The sequence below is a fragment of the Zonotrichia albicollis genome, chromosome 2, assembly GCF_047830755.1.
Source record: "Zonotrichia albicollis isolate bZonAlb1 chromosome 2, bZonAlb1.hap1, whole genome shotgun sequence".
In the NCBI taxonomy this organism is placed as follows: Eukaryota; Metazoa; Chordata; class Aves; order Passeriformes; family Passerellidae; genus Zonotrichia; species Zonotrichia albicollis.
Window position 1 is genome coordinate 99,118,768 of NC_133820.1, and position 25,335 is coordinate 99,144,102.

Below are 25,335 nucleotides of genomic sequence, written 5' to 3' on the forward strand. Positions count from 1 at the left end.
GAGTGACACCTTGCAAGAGGGTACAGCCTTTTTACCCACAGGGACCCCTGGCAGCATTCCTGCCCCTTGCACAGCCCTGAGCCTTCCAGCTGGGCACTGCTGGAGCTCTTGCCCAGGCATGGTCTTCTCCAGGTGCATCAGGGCAGAGAGCACCCCTCTGCAGAGAGACCAGGCTCACAGGCCCATGTGCAGGTGTGCACCACAGCTTCTCCTGGCCGTGCATCGTGTGCGCAGGAGTGAGTTGCTGCAGCCCCAAAAGAGCAGAGGAGTTCTGTATTTGTGACTGCCTGAGACACCAGGGATAAAAAGCTGTCCTAGAAGGTGGTGAAAAAGAGAAGAAACCCAGGGTAGCATAAAGAGAACTGGGGCATCAGTGTGTGCCTACATATCAGTGTGGGCTACTTTCCGTCACTAAAACTCACAGATCCAGCCTTCTATTGAGTAACATGTACGTCTTTAGTTTGCTAATGGCTTTTACTTGTCTTCAGTTTCTGATCTCTGGTTTTCTCCTCTACTATTCCCAGTTTATTATCTCTTTCTGAAAACTTGATATTTGCAATTCCTTTTCCAACCTAACTGTATCAGTCCCACTTTCTTCTTTCTCTTTTGACACAACACTTGTTTGCTCCCTTCTTCTCATCTCCTCTTTTTTCTCCTGCCTCCATTGCTATGGAATTTCCCTAACTGAGGAGCCTCTGGTTTCTGAATGCAGTAATTTATCAACAGTAACAAGTTGTTTCTGCTACAAAAAATTTTCTGTGAGCCAATGTATGCTGTGGGGTAGCCTTAGAACATAGTAATAATTTAAAGATAAGCATTAGAAATATACTGTATATAGTAGACAGCAGTTTCAGAAGGTACCAAGATCTCTTATTAGGCAAGGAACCTTTCACACCTAACCAGATTCTGGCACACTATATCACCCAGTATGTAGTCTCAAATCCAACCCATAACCATATTGGGGTGTACCTCTGAACCTGTATTTTGGGTTCAGAGATACCACTGTTGTGGTTCAGAAATCTTACAGGATTTTAATCTAATGGAGAAGAAAAGAACAGTCCTCATCAATAAAATACTAACTAGAAAAAACACTGTGGAGGATGGCTTGTGTTTTACATATTGCTAAATATCAGGAAAAATAAATGTGTTCATTTCTCCAAAATACCTCCAGATGGCATTAAAACCCTTCTTCTTTTGGTCTTTATTGCAATATTATTTTTAAAAATGATAATTATTGAAATCATTCTATTAAATGTTCCCAGCAATCATGCTATCAGAAGGCATAAGGTTGCTAATGCTTAATTCATTTAATAAGTTTGCCTAAATGTGCTTGCATACTATAATTACATTCCACAACACAATCTGCAGGACAAGCCATTTCTTACACCATGTCAAATCTTTTCCCAGATTAATTTCCAGAAGATTTTTAATGCGTATTTGCAGCAGAAATCAAAACGTCCCACACTAAATCACTGTTATTGTACCTCCTTCTGTGACTACTTTTGGCCGTGTAACAAATGGTGACACCTTGTGAGATTTACATGATATAATGCTCTGAATTTAAATAACAGGAATCAGAAAACATAAATTATGGGCCAGATGCACTCTAAAACTCACATGACTGACTGTTACAAGAACTTCTCTCTCTCAAATGGGATTAAAAAGGTGAATGATTTTGCAGAAATTCATAATGCTCCTGCCTGGTAGTTATTAAAAGAATTCACTTATCTCGCTTAGTTTGGAAGACTGATGCTATTTTTTAATTTTTTTAGCTTGCAGCCCATCTGTTTCATAGACTGGTTGATGTTGGCAAAACAATTCAGTCTTTTGTATACTAGAGTAAAAAATGGTAAAAGCTTCTATTGTTGCACTAAAGTGAAGGTGAACACTGATATATTACAAGTGCCTGTTCCTATCTATTTCTTGACTTCTTTAGTTAATTCAAAAACATCAACAAAATCGTGAGAGACCAGAGATAACTGTAATTGGATTTCAAGTAATTCAGAGGTGAAGCTGCAGACTGCAGTCTTTTAAAATTACATCAGTACATCAAAGGCATATGTGACATGATGTTTTTTAGCAAGTGTGACAAACTCCAGCAGCATTAAGGTAATGTTGAAGTAAGGTTCTAAAGGCCGGCCTTGCCCACCCACAAAAATAATCTCATATCTATTCAGCGTGATATGGAGCCATTTCACTTGCAAGGATTGCTGACTTACCAGCATGCAGAATTTCTAGGAATAATTAATGTTTAGTCATTATCTAAAAAGCCATTTTACGAAAAGCATCAGTGAAAGAGCTTTATCTTAATGAAAACAAACAAATTCTATTTTGCCCAACAGATCTGATAAAAACACAGCTGCCTTCTCCAATCTTAAACGCAAATGTGACTTACGATGTATGGGTTGCGCTTTTCTCTGGGGTCTTTGGCTCTACATCACTTTTCCCTTTAAAAGAGAAGAAGAAAATGACATCAGAAATGGGTCAGTATGAAAACTGCTCAGATGTGACACATCAACACTTTATTCACTGCTAGCACTGACCACTCCTGCCACACACACAGACAGCTGTGGAGGCAACCACGGGGGCTCTGCTGGAGCGTCTGCAAGCAGGGACTCAATCCTGACTTGACTCTTCTCGTCACTGACAAGTGCTCTGTACATGTGGCAGAGGAACTCCACAAGAGGAGGTGCTTAGAGAACACAGACCTTACCAGGGAGAGCAGACCCTGGAGCAATGGAAAGGATTTCTCTAGGGCCCTACAGCTCTGCTTTTGAGAGTGTACTCCATACAACACACACTTGCTCCAGAACCCCGCTCCAGGAACAGTAATTGTTTCATACAAAGCAAAACAGCATCAGCAGGGGACAGTAAGGCACTGATCAGGGCACAGTTTTGCCAGTGGATATTTTGGTTCACATTCATTTTGACACATTAAGGATTTGATCTTTAGCTTCTGTAGGTGGGGGCTGGGGAAGCCCTCTTTGCTATATTTGGTTTAGGCACTCAATGCCAGGAGAATCCAAGTACCCAAATGCTTGGGAAGCACCAGAGGTCCAAGGGATGCCTCTCCACATTTCGTTATGAATTATGTGGGTCCTGGTATGCTAGCTTGTGATGATCCCCATCCCGGGTCCAAAATAATGTATTTGCCCAACACAATTTAGTTACATAGCTCAGACAGTGGGAGGCAGGCTACTGGCAGGTGGGGTGGTGCTGCTTCTGCTGAGCCAGGCACAGTCCCTCTCCCTCCTTTCTACTGCCTGCCAAAAACCAGCAAGGCTGATGTTTGCTGTAATTATTGTTCTCTGAGTAACCTGAGAAAGCTGCACTCCAGTGTAAGATTTCTGTGTAGCTCTACCATGGATTTAGAGGGTAAGCTACTCCCCTTGAATCACCTTGAACTTGAATCCTGGGCCCAGTGAGTGTGCAGATGCTGCTGCTCTTGTGTGTTGCTGGATGCTAATAGCTGTCTACACGTGAGTTTATGTTGCCTAGCAGACAAGGAGGCACAGAGGTTGAATGTGACTGGTTTACTGATGGATGTGTTTTTCTCCATTACCATATAATGAGCTGTGTTAAGCCAAAATGCACCTATTCCTCCTGAAAAAACGTGAGAAATTCTTATTTTGGTCAGGGTGTTTTGGTGCTGCCTGATGTGCTCTCGTTGGGTTGAGTGGGTGCTGGATACCCAGTCCATGCACATGAGCATTGCACATCATCTGTTTGCTGCTGACAAAGACCTCACCCTCAGTTTCCACAGCGCAGCAGCTGTAAGGGCACCTCTGGAAAACTTGCTCTTGCCTTTAAAAGAGGCAGGACTCTGCTGCTGTACAGAAGGAAGCCGAAGGACACTCTAGACAGTGACCTTCTGGAGGTAGCTGACTTGCAGTGGAAGTTCTGAGTATCTCAAACACCTTGACACAGTGCTTTCAGATGTTATCCTCCCCTCTGGTAGGGTTTGTGTCTGTCCAGCTGAGGTGCCTAAACTTTACTGAACAGGATGGTGACTGGATGACTTCAAAACCAACAATGCCTTTAGGACCTCTAGGGAAGCTCAGCATTCACTATAAGAGGACAGCTAAAGCCACCTAAAATTTAGGCATGAGCAGGGCATCCACACAGGATGGAGCACATCCACTCCATAACCTCTAGGTCACCCTTCACTTTCAGCAGAGACCTCAGAAACTATATCCAGATAGCGAAGTCACTGGCTAGGAAGCTGTTGCTAAAATATATTTTTGTCAGCCTTCTGGAGCCTGGAGCCCTGGAGCTCATCTGCATTATGGTAATTTGGAACAAGAAACCAACAGTAACAGTTGGCATATATTCAAAGATTTCCTATTGTAACTTGGGTCTTTTCTAAGTGATGAATTATTACCATGAACACTGGTTTGAGTGTGAGAGGGAATATGGATTCCTGAATGCTTTGCCAGCAGAGTTCACATCAGTTCTACTTTCAGCAATGTATGTTAATGCAGCAACAAGGGAAACAGCATACGTACTGTGAGGAAACAGAATGTCTGTGATTTAGCCAAACTGGATATTAATGGATTAGCCTACTGTAAGCATTTGTAGCTGCTTTTATGCTAATTGTCACTTAACATACTTCTGTGCGGAGAGGAAGGACAGAGCCTGTACAGATGGTAGAAATGCAGCAGTACAGTCTATCAGAGCAGAAAATCTGGCCATTAATGCTCTATCAGTTCTTACCAACTTCATTCTCACTTGACTGAAATGTGGAAATTTTACAAATGTGTATAGCCTAAGCATAGGTGAACGTCACAGAGATGGTACAGATAATATTTCTGGATAAGGGTATGTAAAAGGTAATTACCTGTTACAATAACTTGGCTTTTTTTACACTCACTCATGGCCAAATTAAGATTTGCTACTAAATCTTCTCTAGTATTGACTGCTTCTTATGGGCAAATTTGTGTGAACCACTGTTTTTGTTAGCCTTTTTGGAATTAACAAAAAACAGGCTACCAACCTGGCTATGGGATTGCTGTTAGCACATTTTATTTCAGATGCTAAGCACTGAGCATGTCTCCTGAAACAAGCGTGTGTCAGTGGGTGTATGCAGAAAACACACAGTGGAAACAGTCAGTCCACAGATCCTTAGCCACAGGACTGGGAGGTCTTTGCTAGTTTCTGCCTCACCTCCACAACTTCTTACCCAACCTTTTTAGATACAAGCAGAAGATGCGACCAGACTTCTCAAATTTCAAAATAAATTTCAAATGAACTTTTGTAGGATTCCCCTGTTGAACAGTGGGTGGCCAGAAAAGGAGTTTTCTCCTCTTAGTTGGAATTTTGTTGAATCACTCAACCAGATTAAATTTCCCTTTCTGGGTAACAGGGATAAATGATATTTATTGTGATGGAGTTGAATAATTTCAGCTATTATGAGTTTTTAAATGCTTTGATTTCCTTGTGAGGGAAGGATGACAGAAATGCAAATGCTATCCATGAGAAAGACAATGTTGGCAGTTGCAGTAAAACCACTGCAAATGACAGGCTCAAGAGCCACTCCAAAGAAGTCAGGGTGCAATTGGAAAAAACAGCTAATTGGGACTCTGAAGATGTGCACTTGGATAACACAATACATTGACCCTTAGAGCTCTTTCTCACAGAGTAATTTGCTAATATTTCCTGGCAGGACCTGTGGACCCATGGAGAGAGGAGCCCACACTGGAGTGGGTTTGCTGGCTGTGTGAGACCCATGCTGGAGCAGCCTGTTCCCAAAGGAACTGCTCCCTGAGGAGGAGAGACTCATCCTGGAGTAGTTTAAGAGAAGCAAAGCCTGTGGGAAGGGCTCATGAGAAGTTCATGAAGTTCATGTGGGAGGGGTCGCACACCAGAGCAGGGAACAGTGTGAGTCCCCTCCCTGAGAAGGAAGGAGTGTCAGAGACCAGGTGTGATTTGATTACCTGACTGCAGCCCCCATTCCTTGGTCCCCTGCACGGCTGGTGGGGAGGAGGTAGAGAATTTGGGAGTGATGTTGAGCCCAGGATGAAGAGATGGGTGAGGAGAAGGTGCTTTTAAAGTCTGATTTTGTTTCTCATTGTCCTACTTTGATTTGATTGGTAATAAGTTAAATTTATTTTCTCAAGCTGAGTCTGTTTTGCCCATGACAGTAATTGGTGAGTGCTGTCTACCTGTTTTTATCTCCATCCATGATCCTTTTGTTGTATTTTCTCTCCTGTGTCCAGGAGAGTAATTGGTGGGCACATGGTGTCCAGTCAGGGTCAACCCACCACACATCTAAATAACTTTTTCCCAAGTTTCTCTTGAGTTTGGCATAGATGACTGGTAAACACGTTCTAACTGTGTTTAATCTGATATCTTATTCCACCACTTCAACAGGAATTCTCATGGATACAGCTCTCAGAGGCAGTCAGGCTCTCTCTGTGATGTTAGAAAATGTGTCTGGGCACCCAACAGTGATGCTAACTTTGCCACCAATGAAGAAAATATTTCTGCATGGGTCCAGCTGTTTTCCACTTGGTTGCCATCAGCTAGGCAGTACCAAGTGTAGCTTCTTCCCAGCTGCAGATTTTACTGAGCAGGATGAATGAAGAGAGGAGAAACTGGAGTATGGGGATGTAGGAGGGATGAGACAATAGGAAGTGAAGTGGGGTCGGAGACCACAGGAGTAAGAAACAGGGAAAAGTTGTAAGGTTATAGGATCAATTTTGTAATACACAGGAATGCAGGTTTCATTAAATCTGCAGAACAACCTATTTTATTCAAGTGTTGCAAGAAGGAAATACTCAGCTAGGACCAAAGCTGGCCAACTACTGTGGCCTCTGATGTCATTGCAAAGCCCTCAGCTCAGCCAGTGTGTTTGTCATGCTTGTGCCTCTGCCTGTGTTTGCATAGCCCTCTCTATTACGGTTCTTTTCTGCTTCTTTCTCTCATTACTGTATTCATTATTTTCTGACAGAACCTCATACCCTTTGCCTTTTATTATTTCCTTAGTGCTGGTACTTGCAGCAATATCAAACCAATGCCAGCAATTAAGTGACACCACTGCATGTTTCTTCACAACATTGTCTTCCTCATGCTGACCTTTCCCCAGTGAAGAGCCACACCATTTTAAAAGCCTGTATGTCCCAGTCTTGTCTCTCTGGATGTTTTTTCCCTCACACAGTGGCTGACCAGACCCTTTCAAAGCCCTATCTACGAGCTCAGGGCATTTTTCACCTTCAGTCACAGCCCTGCAATTTGCAAACTGGGCTTTGTGTTGGCTGATAGGTCAGGAAGCTAGCAAAATAATTCTTCTGGTTGTGATAATTTTATGTGGAAAGCAGGCTAGAATCATGTATTTTTCATATGCAAGACAACATCAACAACCATCAGAGGTGTCAAGGGAGAGGATTAATATTCTGTTTCGCAGAACAATTCAATCTTCCTGTTCAATACAGATGTTAAGTTTTTTACCACAGTTAAATGTTATAAAAGTGCTACTGATCTGCACCATGATTTGTAAACTGAAGTCTACTGGAAAGCCCTGAGCAGGAGCCACACAAGCACCCATCACTCCCCTACCCACACTGCTAGCCAAAAAGACTCATGGCCCTAGGGTCTTTGAAATGTTATCTAGTGTTATTTTGGCAAGATTTATGCACCTTATTACTGTCCAATAGCCACAAAATATACCATTGTGTATGAAAGATAAATGATTACAAGTTTTCTGCACAATTTTCTGGCAGTCTAGATATGACTGTGCAAGTAGGTCAGCTCTTTTCTGGCTTTCCAAAAAACCCACTCTTTTGCTCTTTCAGTCTTTGTCATTTACATAATGGAATAGCCATAGTGAAATGAAAACTTTTTGTTCTCCCCAGGTCACCAAAAGAGCTGACATTTTGATGGTCACTCTTCAGTTCAGCTCTCCATATTTGTCGATAGCTGAGTACTGCCTGCTGAGGCTTTGTGCTATCCCAGTCTTTCACGGATCCCTTACTTCATCAGCCACTTCTTTTTCTAAATCATTGTCTACCCCTCCACCCAATGAAGCCAGAAAATGAGTTGGTACTTACTTGTATTGCTGTGTCCTGTAGATCCCTGTTGTGACTCCTACAGTAATAACAGAAAAAAGGGAAGGTGTATTATTTTTTTGCAAATTTTTTTTTTGCTGCAATACTTATTGAACATAACCTTAACAGTACAAACAGCACTGATGATTGTTCATTTGGTTTCAAAGTAATTTTCATTTACAAGAATAAGACCAATATTTATTGGAAAATCCATTAATTATTATGTTTGTAAACTTATTTCACAACAACCCCTTAATGGTGCAATTCCTTGTACAGCTGTTATGACTTTCCTGCTCACTACTCATGTATTGATCAGCCAAAACTCGTCTATTATCTTCTACAAGTTCAGATGAGAAGACAGGGGGAAAGCCAATATTGTTTCATGGACCATTGGATTCTTGAGGTAGTAGCACAGCTGGTCTTTTTGTTTTACATGTTGACATTGACAGCATCAGAGAATGAAAATACAGACTAGTTCTGGTTCCCTGAGATTACAAGGTCGACCTTGTATGACAACTGCAATATCTGTGGATGTGGTGCAGTAAATCAGACCATTTTTCCCTCAAGTGCAAATGTTACCTCACTCAGTTTTACTCACAGAATTTGTTTGCATTCACAAAAATATATATTTTAAAAGCCTATAAATACAAATATAAACCATAGCAAAAAGATAATTAAATCAAGGGAAAAAACAATACTTTGCCATGAATGGCAGCAGGAAAAGTATTCTGTATGTAACTCTGCTTCTGAATAACCCAGACACAACACACACAAGAATGCCCCCTCATATCCATGCTGCAGTTACAGCTGCAGTTAAGGCTGCCCAGAGAGGCCAGGCACCCACAGGAACACATGTGGTCATTTTTGGTGAGGAACTGGGCACTGGACCAGATCCTGGTCCACAGAGGCAGAGGGATGAGCAAAACACAGAGCTCATGGGGAGAGGAACTGCAAGTCCCAGAGAACCAAGGATGCTCTGACTTGGTTGGGCTGAGATTGTGCTGCTAAGTCACTCAGGAGAATTCCTCAGGGGCTTGGGGACCCAGGGCCTTTGTGGGCCCTCAAAACAGAGGCTGGCTGGACAGCAGGTCCTGGCATCCTGAGGGCTCAGCTGATCAGAATCCCTCAATCTGCACATTTTGCTCTGTCCAGACTGCAGGGATGTGATCTGTAATTTCAATACCATAGTACACATGTGCAACTTACTTCCATCCTACATACCTGTAATGTGAGACATCAAAGTTTTGGGCAAGTTTTCTAGAGTTTCTACCATCTACTGCAATATGAAAAGATCTGTACCATGTTTCACATGCCAAGAATAACTTCTCAGTAATCTGAAATTGTGTACTTTTGACAAATTGCATCAGCTTTTTGTGAATGCTTCTGATGGAGAGAGATTAAAGCCTGTTTTTTTCTCGTGATTGAATGTAATCTTAAAAAATCAAGATCAGCTTGCAGTGGCGATGTAGTGGCATGTACACCTGAATTTAAATGCTATTCTCGTAGCCAACCACACTCCCAATAAAAGTAGGCTTTTAGAGCATGTTCAGTTTCCAAAACAGAGAATTTATGTACCTGGAGAAGTTCAAGGAAATACAGTAATTTTGAGGGGTATTTGTATTTGTAAAAGTGTTTGAAACTTCTAAACAAAGATCTTGCTGACTCTTTTACCTTTTCATTAACCTCAGGAAGAATGCACCTTCCCCTTTAGCTGCTAAGTACAGTTCTTGTCTCTGCCAAAGGGCAGTAAAAATATCTCACAGAGAAATACAGAATGTTCTCACTAAGGAGGAAAAAAAGAATATAACTTTAAAAAAAGGTGAAGCCTTCATTTCTGAAGATTATTGTCCAGTGCATTTCCTCTAGCTTGTTAAAATCAATAAGAAAGGAAAAAGCAAACGAATTGCACTGGTAAAGAACAACATCACTACGATAACTTAGCATCTGCTGAGAATAATCACCCAATAGCTTTGTGACAAGAAACCAGTTCTCCTGGAGTGGCTAAATTAATTCTCAAATAACAAAATGATGGCTGATCCCATAATATCACATATACACAACCAGAAATAAAACACCTGATCAAACTATCAAGACAAGAAATCACAGTAAAAATGAAGAAAGAGAGCAAAGCAGGCAGCAGAATTAACAGCATTTTTTTCTGCACAAGAGAGTTAATGCTTGAACATGAAAGCTCATCCAAACAAGCATCAAGTGAGCTCTTAGTTACAAATTTAATTATTCATTTAAAGTTTATTTTTTAAGATGCTTTAAATAAAATTAAAATCAAGAAATGTCTGATTATTTGTACATAATGAAGTGTGGCAGAGATAGGAGAAAGGAAAGCACACACAGCCTGTCACATCACACATTCAATCAATTATCCTTAAGCTTTGAAAAACAAGAAATAAAGAGACTGTCATTGCCCCTTCCAAGTAAATTCAAGAGTACAAATTAATTCCAGTGAGAAAGAAAATTCAAAGTTAAGAGGAAATGGAACTTTTTGCCCTCCATTACATAAAGGACAGGGCTCTAGTAGTGCTCCTCCAGCAGCATAGTACTTGGAAACCTACTGGACACTACCACATGTGTCAAACCTGACCCAGACTCTCCTCCCATTCTTGTGAATCCATCCAAACCTCCCATGCTAATGAGGACTGATTTCATATAGAACTACAGCATATGCACATCCATCCCCTCCATCAAATGGGCATTCAGTTGTTTTCATTGATGCATCTACATGTGCAGTTTCAAATATTGAATTCCATTATATTTGTGATATATAAATCTCAGATATTTAGCTTTTTTTTTACTAGACTGATTTCAAAACCACTCTAGCCAAAGTTTCTGTGGCCTTTGCAACTTTAATAGCCTAATTAATAAATTTCAAGTTTCAAGGTGTCAGATCGCTAATTACTTGAATTGCAGGTTAAAAGCAGCGTGGCGTGAATGCAAACTAATGATGCTGACACTCAGTTTTTACAGAAAGAAAAGTAGTTATGATTTGCATCCTTGTAACAGGGCAGGAGCCTTCTCTTTTTCCCATTCTCAAAATGATGAGTATTTTTATGTTTGGGAACTGTCTTCTGTTAAAAGTGGGTGCAGCCTACTTGCTTCTCTTGCTGGAAGAGTCTTTGCAAATGGATTGAACTGATGTCTCAACACTGCCCTTAAGACTGAAAAGGAAATCATGCTACTGTGCATGACTTCTAACTTAGAGATGAAGCTGTTGCCCTGATTTTAGCCTTTCAGTCTCTTTATTGGCCTTGGTCACGACTTGACTGACAGACCCATTTATCTGAATAACGTGTGATCCACGAAAGTTTGGTGTCATCCTCAGGTTTTAAAAAATAGGGACAGCTACGTAGCTTACCTGTGGAAAGTTTTCCAAGAGCTCTGGAGAGGTTCCCTATGACATCCGATAAAGATTTTACAACATGCATTTGTGAAAAGCAATAGCTAGCTTATGAAATTTTGAAAAACATGTTTAAAAAATTAGGAAACCATTTTTTGCATTTTGGAGTCTGAAAAGCAAATCCTTTCCCAAGTCTGTAACTGTGCAGATTACCAATTAAGCAATAGAATAGCTTTTAATTATTTTAAAATATTTTAAAATAGAAGTGGCATAGTGATGGCAAGTAATACAGGATTGTTCATAATCTATGGCAAGTAATACAGAATTGTTCCAGGACTCGGGTGAGTTTTTTAAGGTACTTGTTTCCCATCACACACAAAGCTAATTTGTGGCCATGCAGACCACCCAGGCCACAATACTGTTGTGATGTTATTATATGTACAAAAGTATGCTCATATATTACTAGATGAAATCTTGTTCATCCTAAGCTTAAAAAAAATTGAAATTCTACTTTGGCAAGAGAAAAGGAAACCACTGTGGAAAAGATCTTTAAATATGAATGGTAGATCTCTGAAACGGCTCTGCAATTCAAAATAAGAGAAAATTTCCCAGAGAGATGGATGAACAGGCAGAGAGAAGATGAGAAAGTCAATATCAACCATTATTCATGCATCTTTGCTCTCTGCTCTGTGGTTCTCCTATTCCTATATTTATCACAATACATTTAGTCATGAGGAAGTGGATTCACGATGGCCACACAGACCCACTGACAGGTGCCTTGCCTTGCACATCTGCACATGTGCCACACAAACACATCATGTGGGGATAATTGTGGCAGGAAATGCAGCACTGCATTTCTCACATGACTCACATGACTCACTTTGTCATCCCTATCAGGCACTTCACTTGCCTGCAAGCTGCTGATCCACCTCTCTCCTACAGGACTTACTCTAACTTAACAAGTCTCTACCTCACCTACCATCTTCAGTCATTTGTCTGCCTTCAACAAGCAAATAGTGAGTTATTTCCTTCTTTTTCTTTCATAACATGCCAGAGATGTCTTGGTTTACACCCCTGATACTTCAAAATCGTGACACTCTCATCCACAGAAAAGCTGTTTTTCTGTAGGCAAATGAAGTTTTCTTGGCTTTGTAGTTATAATTATTCCCTGAACTAAATTTTGCAGAATGGACTTAAAAGTTGCCAAACGAGCTTGCTTTAACAGGAGAAAGACTATAAACAGCATCAATGCCATCTTTCAAGCTTGAATGCTGCATGAAATATGCTTGTGACATCTACACAGTATATGGTGATACAATGTGAAATTTATTGGCTCTTGCACAAGACAGTTGATTTCATTCCCTCCTGACTTACCATGTATAAATAATGTGATTTCCCCAAGCTTGTGCTGATGAGCTTTACCATGCTGCACTGCATCCTTCTGTGGATACATATCCAATGGTGGGGCTGGTTTTAAGGGAGCATCAGCAGGACTAGTGGCTTTGGTCTCTTGGGGGATCAAATGTTTCTGTGGCAAGTGCTTCTGTGGCCCCTCTGGGCATCACAGCACTGGGCTGACTGCCTCTCTAGCAAAGCTGCCCCTCTGAAGCCAGGCTGGTGGCAGAAGATGTATGGCCAATCCTCAGGCCCCAACTAGAGGCCAGTGTACTAGTGAAGGCCTCCTCCAAGGTTTCAACCAAAATCTCAGCTGGTGAAGCCAAATGACACAGCAGCAACGGATGCAAGGAGGAGCTTCCCTTTGCTTTGGACTTTCCCCTGCTGTCTGTGCCCTAAGGTATCAGCCAGGAGCCTCAGCAGAAGCCCTCCCATCTGGACATCCCACCAGAGACACCTGTGGTTTTGAATTCCCACGAGGCACCTGTGACCCCCACACCACCTTCAGTTCTGCTGCCAAGAGATGCAGACTGTGTAGCCCTGCTGAGGCTGTAAGAAGGGAAAAAACAGGGAATACTGGCATATACACAAGAAGAAGATCATCATCAGGGCATCAACCTCAACCCAGAGACCTCAGTCACTATGTCCTTGTGTAGGCCACATTGCGAGATGCAGGAGGAATGTTTCCCCATGATGTTGAATGCCTTACCTTGTTTGGGAAGGGAAACTTGCTTTGTTCTGCCTTTCCTGGTGTGTGAATAGCTGACAGCGGTGGAGGCCATGAATGGGTCATCTCCTGAAAAACAATATTGTTCAGCAAACTGCATTTAGAAAGTCAGTAGAAAAGGAGACAACGATAGCATATCACTAGCAAGAGTACCTGGGCAGTGGAATATTTAAGTTACTGCAGCTTCTAGGAAATGCCCAGTTTTCTTATAATCTAGACAAAACATGAGCTACAATGATTTTTACAGACTCTTGAGAGCAGTTCCTAAGCACTGTTTCATTTTCCTGAATAGATAATTCATCTTAAGTGCAAAAAGTTTGATTTTTCTGACAATCCGCAAATACATTTTAATCACAGAATGTATTCAGGCTGGTGAGATGAACACAAGTGCATTTTTTTATAGATGGGAATAGAAATTTCAGTTCATGACCAGGTAACAGGGTACACACTGTGGACTAACCACAAAAAAAGATTTCACAGGCAAGGTCAGAATGGTAAATACTTACCACTTGCTAACATTTAATTCCTAAAATTGCCTTTATTATTGTGAAGGAAAGTTCCTAACTCCAATGTGTTTGTGTCTTGCAGGACACAGACATGTGGCAAGCCCCAGACAAGGGGTGCTGCACTCCACCTTTTTCTCCTCCCTGTTTTGTCTTGAGGGACATGTTTTCATACCTAAGAGACAGATGTAGCTTGACCTGACTTTTATGTAGTCATCCTTTACAGAGCTTCAGGTAGAAGGTAGGCACCTGCTCAATACTGTTATGATTCAAGTCTGAATGAGTTGGTCTCCAAAGCAAGGCAGCTTTTGGGAAGGGATAAATGAAACACTTCAGGCAAGAAGTTTGTTCCTCTCTAGTGCAGGATATTAAGGGATGGACATGTTTCTTTGACATGCTCAGCACCAACAGCCACAGTATTTGGCACACAGTAACTTAAGAGAATTAATATGAGAAATAGTGCCAAGCATGGCAACCCTGAAAGTTGGTTTGTATTTTAGAAGAACTGAAGAGCCAATAACATCCTCCCATAAGCAAGGGATTGCTGACACTATCAAGAGTCTGCCTGGCAGATGCTTTGCTGGGTTTTGCTACCATTAACTGACTGTGGAATTGTTTCTCAGTGATATTCCAGGGAGCCATGCAGAGATCCACAGCCTCCCAAAATAATACTGGCGTTATATTTCCATGACTCATTCCTTTTTAAAGAGAAAAGAAATGTTCTTGTTTGAAAAAAGCGTGTGTGAGTCTCTTGGCCATTCCTCATTAGTGCTGACAGAACTGCTTCCTGACCCGGCATGGACTGAGCTGCTGCATTTTTTACATAGTGGAAAGTCTCTGGCTGTTCTGCCAATGAAAGGACCAGCCCTTTCAACACAGTTTATTAGCAATAAATGTCACCTTTAAAGCATTCTTGATAAACAGTTTATTTCCTAATAAAAATTGCATTCTTTTATTTTATTTGAGGCTAAAAAGTTGCATGATTTATTATACTTCTGTAATCTATGTGCATGCCTCTAATCAGAGCATCATCTGGTTTGCAGTTTCAGTATCAGAATTGCTTTGCTTTTCACTTCTTTGAGACAGATCATTCATCTTATGACTTCCTTATCTGATAAGTGCCAGCAATAACAGTATATAGCAATTTTTAATATACAGTAACTTCTTAAAACTCAGGCAGCAAAAAACATAGGCAATCAGATTGCTGTTTGCCTCAAGTATCTGGCACATGTGCTACTGTTTGCAAAAGATTAAGGAATTAGGTATTAAGGAATATTCCAACAGTAAGGTGTATGACTATAAATTGACAAAAAGGAGATTTGTAATGTGGATATTTAACCCTAAGTCTGTTATCTAAAAAGGTACTTGCTTTTCTTACTTCTCCCTTGGAGGACCATTTATTTTGTGAGAAATGTGATATTGCATACATAGACTAGAGATGTTTCCACTGCTAAAACCCTGTTCCCAACCAAAGTGTTTTTTCCTACAAAAAGTTGAGGTGCTGAGTCCAAAAGAACACATGGGAATGACTAAGTGTCCCTTTCTTCCGAAGGGCAATGCTTTGTGTTATCTCTGTCAATTGAAGAATGGGGGCAGCCAGACTGGGAACATCTGGTGGCTTTGACCTAAAGTTATCCTACTTGTGAAATATTCCATTCAGTGCTTGTCATTGCCATTTGCTCAAGAGCCAGTTCTTCCAGGTTACACAATTGGTGACCCCACTGTCACCTTCAGGGAGATGTCTCCTGAAGAGTCTGCTCTGTGACAGCATGAACCAATCTGTTACAGCAGCAGAGCTCTTTCCTCCCACCTTGCCTGCCCGAGTCTGACAATGATGCCTTCATCCAGGAAAAGGACCAGAGTGTTGATTAAAAATAAGGGTGACCTTTTTTTTTGACATGTCAGAATCTTTCATTTCTTCTTTTCTCCAACATTATTTCTCATCCACACTTCAATGAAAAATAGCCTTAATGGTATTTCTTTTTTTACCCCCAACTACTTTCTCTTCTCCTTCTTTACTTTCAGTTGTGGTATAAAATAGAGCTTTCTGCATAATTTAAATTTGATGTTACCCTTTCTGACACAAAGATTTAGTAATACTACTGATATCTACCAGGGTTAATAATTGCCTTTATCATGAATACCTGAATATGAATTTACTAGAATAATATCCTGAGATGTGTATTATTGCGAATAATATACTGTGTTGATATAGTTTATTTATCTCTACACTTTGAAATTCAGAAAACTATAAAATTAAATAAAATTAGGAAAAAAGAATCAGAAAGCCACCATGAAAAATGTCCCAAACAACAATCAGCACTGAGGAGTGGTAAGATTTAGATGTAGTATAATGTTTTCTTGAAAATAGAAACATTAAACTAAGCGCAGAGTCTCCTTCTGGCTGCCAAAAACAGAGCCTCAAAAATCAGGAGAAAAGATATAGGTGTCCAGAAAATGTCAACACTTTGCAAGATCAAGCAGAAACAAATCCAGAATATGTTCAAGAGTGCCAAGTCTTAGGATTTTAGACTCTATCTGAAGATATTTGAGACAGATTCAAAACACTGGAGGGACATATGATTATACTGAGATCTTTCTTTTTGGTACATGGTGTGAAATGTCTGAAAATGCAAGCCTAAATGGCAACTATTTAACTAACTAAACAGAAAAGACTCAACTTTTATTGTAAAGTGAACTTTCATGCCCATCTTCTCTTCTCAGGAAAATTCCCTGTCTTTGGAGTTTGGCATTGGGCAGTACTGCCAAAAGCACCTGATGGACTGAAAACTGTTTAAAAAGGACTAATGAAAATTTAAATGTATTTAAGAGCCTTAGCACCTTCAAACTGGTGATAGAACATTGATTGACACAAAAGGTTTTTTAAATTTGAAAGAGAAAAAAAGCAGGATCTTTTTTAGCAGAAATCAAACAAAAAATAAGTCAGAAACACCTGGCACCAGAAAATGTTCCAGCCACTACAAGATAATGGCCCAATTTAAAACCAATTTATAGTCTTCTTCAAACCTGATTAACTTCATCCTAAAGCCTGAACACTGCCAACTAAATAAAGTACTGAGAAGACATTTGGGGTCCAGAAGTGGGGAAAACAAAGACTTCTGGATCAGAGAAGGAAGCCCTGACCAGGCTGCTTAAAAATATATGTGCATAATGATATCTCCTGCCTAACTAGAGGACAGCTTGTTTGAGATGACAATGACTGCCCTCCTCCTCCTGCAGCTGCCCAAGGAGCAGCTCAGAGACCCTCTCTGTTTTGTAACACACATTTCTCCTTGTGAGAGTTGCAGCAATGTTGTTTTGCACTGGTGCTGGTGGTGATGGCAGGTCTCATTCACATGCATACTGTAACTCTACAACCCTGCAACTCTGCTCGTCTCTCCCTGTAGTAAATCACTTTTCAGCAGTCATACATAAATGTCCACTTTTACAAGCTATAAAGGTCCAAGCCTAGTTAATCTTACTCAACATGACGACTTGGCTTTTCTTCTCACTGAAGGAAAAACCTACAAATAAAGAAATCTATAGTATTGCATATCCTTGCTCCAAGTTCAGTTTCTGCAGCAACAATTAAGTAACCACACATTTCTTGGGGATTAATGACTGCTTGGCAGTGTTTTGTTTGGAGCTTTTAACCCTAGCTTGTTGATAATTTTTCAGGAAAAGTACCATGCAGAGGTAAATAATAGTGCTCACTCTAGATTTAAGGCAATGCTATTTATCTAGTGTCATCACTCTTGCTGTGTGGCACATGATACCGGGAATGGTTGAACTGATTCAGAAAAATCCTAATTAATAACAAGCAGGGAGATGGGTATCATCTAGATTTAAAGTCTTACCACATGCATAATCTTGCTGTTCACTCAGTGCCAAAACCAGAACTTATCACTGGATCATTAAGAAAACCAACTGTTTAATCCTCGTCTCCGCTTGTGCTCACCTAGCTGATTTTTGATTCATAATATTTTGTCTCTCTACACATGATGTTTTAAGATATATTTGTAGCACCTCATAAAGGCCCCTGTCAAACACCTTTCGAAAATTATTTTAGCTGACTCAACTTCATCCACTGCTCTACTGACATGTCACAGGAATTATAGGAGATTTGTGAGACATAATTTTCCTTTGCAAATACTCTTGCTGGTTAGCTCAGGGGGACTGGAGAGGATCTGTCTTTGTAGTTGCCTACACTGAAATGCAGATTTTAGGGAAGCATTAAATATATTTATTCAGCTGGAAGTCAAGGCCATGCAATACTAATGCAGAGCTTTCCAAGACCCTTTAGCAAGCGATCACAAGACACAGTCTGAGAACCTCTAATCTAGTTACTCTTCTGTCTTCACAATATTTTTTTTTTTTTTAACATGAGTCTCCCTTTTTAACTGCTGTCAGTTGGCAAATATCCCTTTCAATTCAATGAAGCTTCCTTGCCACTAGCTGACAACATGGCTATGATTTTAGTGTCAAATATCCAAAGCAAAGAGTCAGACACTGAAACTTTTGGGGACTGTGTTGAAGCTGACAGTATTTCACTGTGGTAAGGTTCCTATCATGTGAAAAGCCAATTTTCTTTTTTCAAAATTGGTTCCTGTAGTATCTGTCATTGCTGCAACTTTTCTAATCCAAACCTCCAATACACACCTATAAAATGGAAAGATCAAGCTGTTTCATCTTGTTTCTTTATGATGTCACTTATCCATACTTAGAACTCATTTTTCCACTTCCTCATCAGCCCCACAGTTTCCTTGGAGAAATGGATACTTTTCTGCTTTCCATTTGAGCATCTCTTATTGGTCATTATCCTTTTGATAACTTGTTATTCAGAACCATCACCACCTGACAAAATATGTCATAATTTTCCAGCTTCTATTGTTTCCTTTTTCACTTATGTTCTCTCCACTCATTTGGGTGGGTTTTAATTTATAATTAATATTTGCCATGTATGATGCAAAATGCTTTCCAAACTTGAGATAAGCGGCACACATGGCTTCACCCACTAACTGAAGGATGAAATAAGGGAACTACAGTGAGCTCCCTATCATGGTTCTGAATTGCAGGAAGGACACTGAGCTGGGTGCCAGTTCAGCAGTGAACCTCAGTCAGCAGTTCTTCTGTCTCTCCTACTCCTGCTAAAATGATTTCAGGAGTCACTTTCTCATAGCAATCTGCTGCAAACACATTCTACCACATTTCCCCTCTGGCACCAGTCCCAAGGCTCTCCAAATGCTCTGCTGCTTTCTGTAATATGAATTCCTTTCATTAGACTTCATTGGTATAATGTCCAAAGATACATGGTAATCCAGGGGCAAGTGCTTGTCAAGGAATATTTTTTGTTCTAAACAAAGAAATGAAAGTAATTGTGTAGCTTGTGACTGTGCCATTTTTGCTGTGCTTGGTTCTTCAGATGTGCACAGATGGTCATCAGCAGAAACTGCTTGATAGTAACAGGACTTGGGAGTGTGTGTGTGTGTGTCTGTGTCTGTGCGTGTGTGTGTGCTCACAGGCATGCACTGGAAGGAAAAAAGAGATATTAGACCCATGAAAAGGAAGAAGGTAAGAGATTTTGCCGACTGCAGCACTAAAGAATGTGTTCAGCATTAAATCTCCAGATATTTGGTATCTACAGAACGAAACCATTCTAAATCATGAGCAGTTGCAACGTGATCTGTGGATCAATTCGCCCTACAGCAAATCAGAAATGCCAGTGCAATAAGTTTCTGTTTGGAATATGTTATCTCTGCTTTAGTGGAACCATCCTGAAAATAACCTCAACACTTAGTCAAGGTTCAGCAATCTAGGACAGATAAATGTAAAAGAAGGCTACAGCTGCTTACTTATCAAACTGACTTATTTAGGTCCTTCATTTGTATGATTATAATTCTTTAACATAGAGGCTTGCAAATTTTTATTCATTTGGGGGGGGGGAATAAATTAGCCTGTAAGTCTAGAAGAAGTTATGAATACCTAAAAGAAATGTGGTTTCATTCCAGAAACAAGGTAACTAGCTTATAAACCATATCATGCTCTCTCATATCAGAGTTTAGGGCAAACCTCTCTCTCCTCCCTTATTAGAAAAGGAAGGTATTCTTTTACAGGTAAATCCCAGAACAGCATTTAGACATCTTCCTTATTTTTTTTAAATATTCTTCACTGTAATGAAAAAAAAAAAAAAGGTACAATTTCTCCTTTAGTCACAAAGATGAATATCTCCTCCTAGCTAAGGAGCTATGTTTCTAGATGAATGCATTGAGCCATATGATGCAACAAACTGTCTGAAAACCAACCTTGCTTGGGCAAGCTGAGATGATGTGGTTAATCAAGGTACAATCTTTATTAGTGCATTAACCTCCTGCACTCAAGGACTATGGATTCTAATTCCTGAATTGCCATGCAAGACTGATGCAGCTAGTTTTCTAGTCTCAGTTGGCAGCAAGCTAACAGAAGATGGCTAATGAAGATGAATAGCTGCCTCTTGGGAGTGGGGGGCGGAAAAAAGGAGAGGAAAAGACCTAGGATACTTCAAGGTCCAGATCTCTGCATGATTTCAGATAATAATGAAAAAGTGCATATAGCTGACATTTTCAGAGACTGCAACAAGCATGTTAATTCTTAGGCAATGGTAGTGGCCTCAGAATTGCTCTTGAAACATTTCAAGAAGTTAAAACAAAGGCTATTGAAAAAAAATAGCAGGACACTGGTCAGGGTCTTACTCTTGTTTTGATGGATTATTGTATTAATACAGACAAAAAAGCACAGAAAAAAATGCTCAAAGCTGAAAACCAGACACATTTAGTAGGGAAAACATCTGCGGTTTGGAGAAGACAGAAATACCATCACGGTAAATATTTATCAATACTGAAATATCTTTTCCACAAAAGCATGCAATGTTCTAATATAAACACTCCTTTAATTCAGACAAAAATACACTGCTAAATGCAGGGAGGTCATTGAAGCAAATTTTGTGGGGAAAAAAAAATCTATTTTTTTTAAAACAAATTTTTCCATTCTCTTATGTTGTGGGAGTCTGGAAGATTTGTGATAGGTACATTAGTGGTCCTGGATCACTCCCTGATCAGAAGATGAAATAACAGGTCATTGGTTTAGTCTAATTTGTTCTTAATTCCAATTTCATACCCCTGAAGCCACTTCAAGAGGAGTGGGGGTACCATAAAGACTTACTTGGTTCTTGAAAGCCTGGGCCTCACTTAAAGGGCTCTTTTGTGCACCCACAGTGGAGATTCACCAGTGGGTATGAATTGGTATTTTTAGCTCAGCTTGTTCAGCCAACTGATTGAGCATGTCAGCCTCTGTGAACTTAGGGGCAACACAGTGATGCCTGTGTGCTCTGTGCACAAGCTGTGGGCAAACACCACATGAAGTAAATGTACCTTGTGCTCTGGGTTAAAGCACAACCAAAATGCCTTTTGGCCAACATACCTGTGAAGGTTGCCAACCATAACAAGAAGCAAGGAAACTTCTGTTCTGTGCTACTACAACAAAATTGGTCAGTGTGAAAAGATGATAGAGAGGGTAAGAAAAATCCATAAAAAGAACAAAGTCAGAATTAAAGTATTAGAAGTTTAAATGCTGTCAAATGTAGCTCTATAAAGTAAAGTTCCAAGAGGTTTTGCACTTGTGGTTTGTTAGTGAAATTAAATTAAATCTGTTAAATTTACAGGTGAAAATTACAGCAGGCTGGAGCCTTGGACTGAAGAGCTGAGCATCAAGACAGAGCCCCTCCTTCCCTTTTCCCTGCCATAAAACAAAGAGGCTCTGCAAGGAAAGCAGCCTGTAAATCCTTCCTGGACAACCTTGCATGGATGTGGCTGACTGCAATTAGCAGACAATTTTGTTTATGATGCTCTGACAACTTGGGGAATCTGTTCATATACAAGTCATTTATTCTGAATGAGATTAAGAAATCAGTGTAGCACTGTGTGCTTCAGTGTATGTGAATTCAGCCATCTGTTCTCAAGGTTACATCATGTGCCTCCTAGATCTGAATTGACAGAAAGATGTTAAATCTTGCTGGTTTGTATTCTAGAAGTAGCACAGTGGCACAATGTGATGTCTGAAGGCAACAGTTCAGCTAAGGGTACAGAGGTATACAGAGTTGAACATAGGTTCATGTCCAGAAATTAGGAATACCATAGACTGGGACACTGTACCCAGAAAGGTGTTAGAGATAATCAGAGGACAGGAAACTAAAAACAAACATCCCACATCTCATACTCTTGCCCAAAGAGCTCAATCCACTGGCACAACAGAACTGGTTATGCCAATGCTGTAATAGTATGTTTCCTTGAACACATTTCTTCAGAAATGCTGGGAATTCTGAAGAAGTGAAAAAAAAAAGGAACAGAGAAGATCACAGATGAAAGCTCTGTTACACTAAGAGCTACTAGGCTTGATTTGTGTAAGCATCTTCATGGGGGAAAACCCCCTGTAACATGACTTCTAGCAAACCTATTTGGAGCTAACTGTGAAGTGTCCCCAGGAAAGGCAGAACCTCTATTCAACATCTTCAATAGGACTTACAAGACATGACTTAAAACGTCAGGGCAAACTGTTGCCAGTCCACAATAACAGAAAAAGACAAAAATCACTAAGGTCATTAGGGCTACAATACACATCTTGTGTGTGTATTTTACCTTCTAAAGCAATGGATAGAAGAACCAAATGGCAAGGTGAAGGTAGGGAAAAAAGAACAGCTTCTCATGAGCTGGTGGTTCGTTGCAGGGATGCAGTGCAATGGAAATGCCTATCTTCATCTCTTCAAGTCATAAGATAAAGGATGTTTTTCCAAATTATGTGCTTCAGCCAAATGCAGGATAATAGGTTCAAGACAGAGGAGAGTGGCTGAAGTTATCTGGCTTGCCACACAGGTCAGAGCATTAGTCATTCTGGGTGATAAGATACACCATTCAGACTCACACCTAAAATGCAGCTAAGTGTGATTTTCTTGTTTATTTTTCAGTCTATCAAAATCCTCAGTATTTATGATTGTCAATACATACTTTGTAAGTCAAGAAAACACATGAACCATTTGCATTCACGTGTGAATGTTAGGTATTGACCACAAAAGGAGTGACTGTGAGAAAGGCAAGTCCCATTGTGCTTTAGAAAACACAGAAACAGAAGTTTCTTATTTTCTTCTGTATGAATAACTTATGGTCAATACTTGTCCTCTGCTGCTTTTGATTTCATAAGCTCCTGATGCACCACAATAAACCCTGGGGATTTGAGTGTGGGGATAAACACAATGGAGGCATTTGCCCAACACTCTTGCCTGCAGAAAGACAGCATGGGGCACATCAGTGGACCTAAGATCTGGACCATCCTCTCTACAAGAGTGGGGAGAGGGCTGGAGGCCAATCCCTTGCTGCTGTGCAGAGAGATGTTAGGCTTGCCAGCAGCACTGTGTGTCAGGAGTCACAGTGAGGGCACTGTGCACAAGCAGGGAGCCTGTCTGGCTGGGAGCTCTGCTCACCGTCCTGTGCTCAGGAGCCAGCACTGATGCCTTAAGGTTTAGCTTCCATATTTTCAAGATTCCATGGGCATGAAACAGCACATACAATTTCTCCCTGCAACACATGGGGTGGCCTTTGCAATGCTGTCAGAGGCAGGCAGAGCCCCTTTGTTTGCCTCAGATGTCCCTAGGCAATCTGGCATTTCTTGTTAAAGCTCATTTTGTGTGTGTGCTTCTCTCTAGCTGCAAACACAGCCATGGAGCAGTGAAGGGGACCATTCTGTAGCTGTGCAATTTACATTTGTCTAGTGCTTATATTAAGTGTGTTTCTCAAAGCTATTATTGTCTCAAGCTCTGTCTGTTTTAAGCCCTGAAACAGTATTTTGTGATTATTATACGCACTGGCTTTCGTTTGCAAGGTAGTCTGCAAACCTGAATTAGGCATCCCAGCATCCCCATAATCTCTGTAAGTACCATAGAATTATTATGAGTTACAACTCATAAAATTGGAACTAAGATTGAAAGAATCTTGAGTCAGAAAGTCCCTTAAGAAAACCCTTGTCTCGACATAGATGGCACTGAGGGTGACAAAGCCAATCTGTGGTTCCAGATGGAAAAAATAGTACAGGGTATGAAAATATACATTGAAGATTTCTTTCAACTCTGAAAATATGTTCTGGCTTTATCCATTACAACATTTATTTCATTAAAAAATAGATTAACATCAGTATCTTATGCATTATTGTCTGCACCAGAAATTTGCATCTATTTTAAAAAAAGGCAATGGTTTTTAAGCCATTTTAACTAAAATGAAAATCACATAAAATTATTAGAAAGCAAAATAAGTAGATCTTTGAAACAGTTTTTAACTGTTTAACTTGAACTGCTGAAGGCCTTGTATGGGGCACAGCAAACCTTTGTGGGACAGCATGTCAGGCTGCCTCACCATTTCTAGATATTCTCTGCCAGTGCTGTACCAGACTCTCACCACAGACAGCTTGGTTTTACAGCTAGAATGATATGAAAAATGATGCTAGCAAAAGTTTTTATGACTCTCTAAAAAATTCCTCAATATGTTTGCCAGCAAACAGTAGGTGTTTGTGAAATTATAGGCTACATTATGATAGAGGTATGCAAGGAAATAAGATGGTTACAAATGCTTGTTTATTTTTGAGCTCTTAACTACATGATTTACTTATCCACTTTACAATATAATTAACATTCCTTTGCTGACATTTAAAAAATGAGGATGTATATGTTTTCTTTTTTTTAACCTCTTAGAAATCATGTGGAAAAATTAAAGTAATACATAAAGAAAAAGGAAACAGGACATATCTTTACCACTACTTAATTATGTTACCTATTTTTCAGAGTGCAGAGAAACAGAAATAATTGCCTTTGCATTGGAAATTTAAAATACTGAGTATCACAAAAGGTTGTATCATGGTAGCAAACATTAATTTCTTTTGATTTCTCTTTATAAGAAGCATCAAATTGCAATTCATTGAAATGAGAAGGTTCAGATAATGTCTATGTAGCAATTAATATCCATTTAAGCCTTCAGGGATTTCTCTGCCCAAGCAAGGTTTTCACCCCTGTTGATTAAAATTAGTCCTTTAGGTCAGTTCTTTTTCACTTTGAAAGAGTTTCTTAGTAAAAACAAAGCAGTGGATATATCCTTCTAAGCTTTAGCATTCATAGAAGCCCATCAGAAGAAAGATAACAACGTAAAGCTTTTTTCCCTACTAGCAATAAAACCATAAACTAGAAATACCCTCAAAATGCAATGGAGTCAGTTGGAGATGTCTGCACTGGTAAAAAAGTATTAT

At 40.1% G+C, this 25,335-nt stretch overlaps 1 protein-coding gene across 2 annotated transcripts in view; it reads right to left on the reverse strand.

Annotated features, from left to right (window-relative positions):
• Positions 1-25,335, reverse strand: part of AFF3 (ALF transcription elongation factor 3) — a 325,784-nt gene that overhangs the window by 123,430 nt on the left and 177,019 nt on the right. For both annotated transcript variants that reach the window (XM_074535783.1, XM_074535782.1), the window contains exons 5-7: positions 13,499-13,585; positions 8,046-8,082; positions 2,396-2,447 (exon numbers count right to left, since the gene is read on the reverse strand). In XM_074535783.1, the coding sequence (XP_074391884.1) occupies positions 2,396-2,447; positions 8,046-8,082; positions 13,499-13,585 (176 nt within the window). The remainder of the gene's footprint in view (positions 1-2,395; positions 2,448-8,045; positions 8,083-13,498; positions 13,586-25,335) is intronic.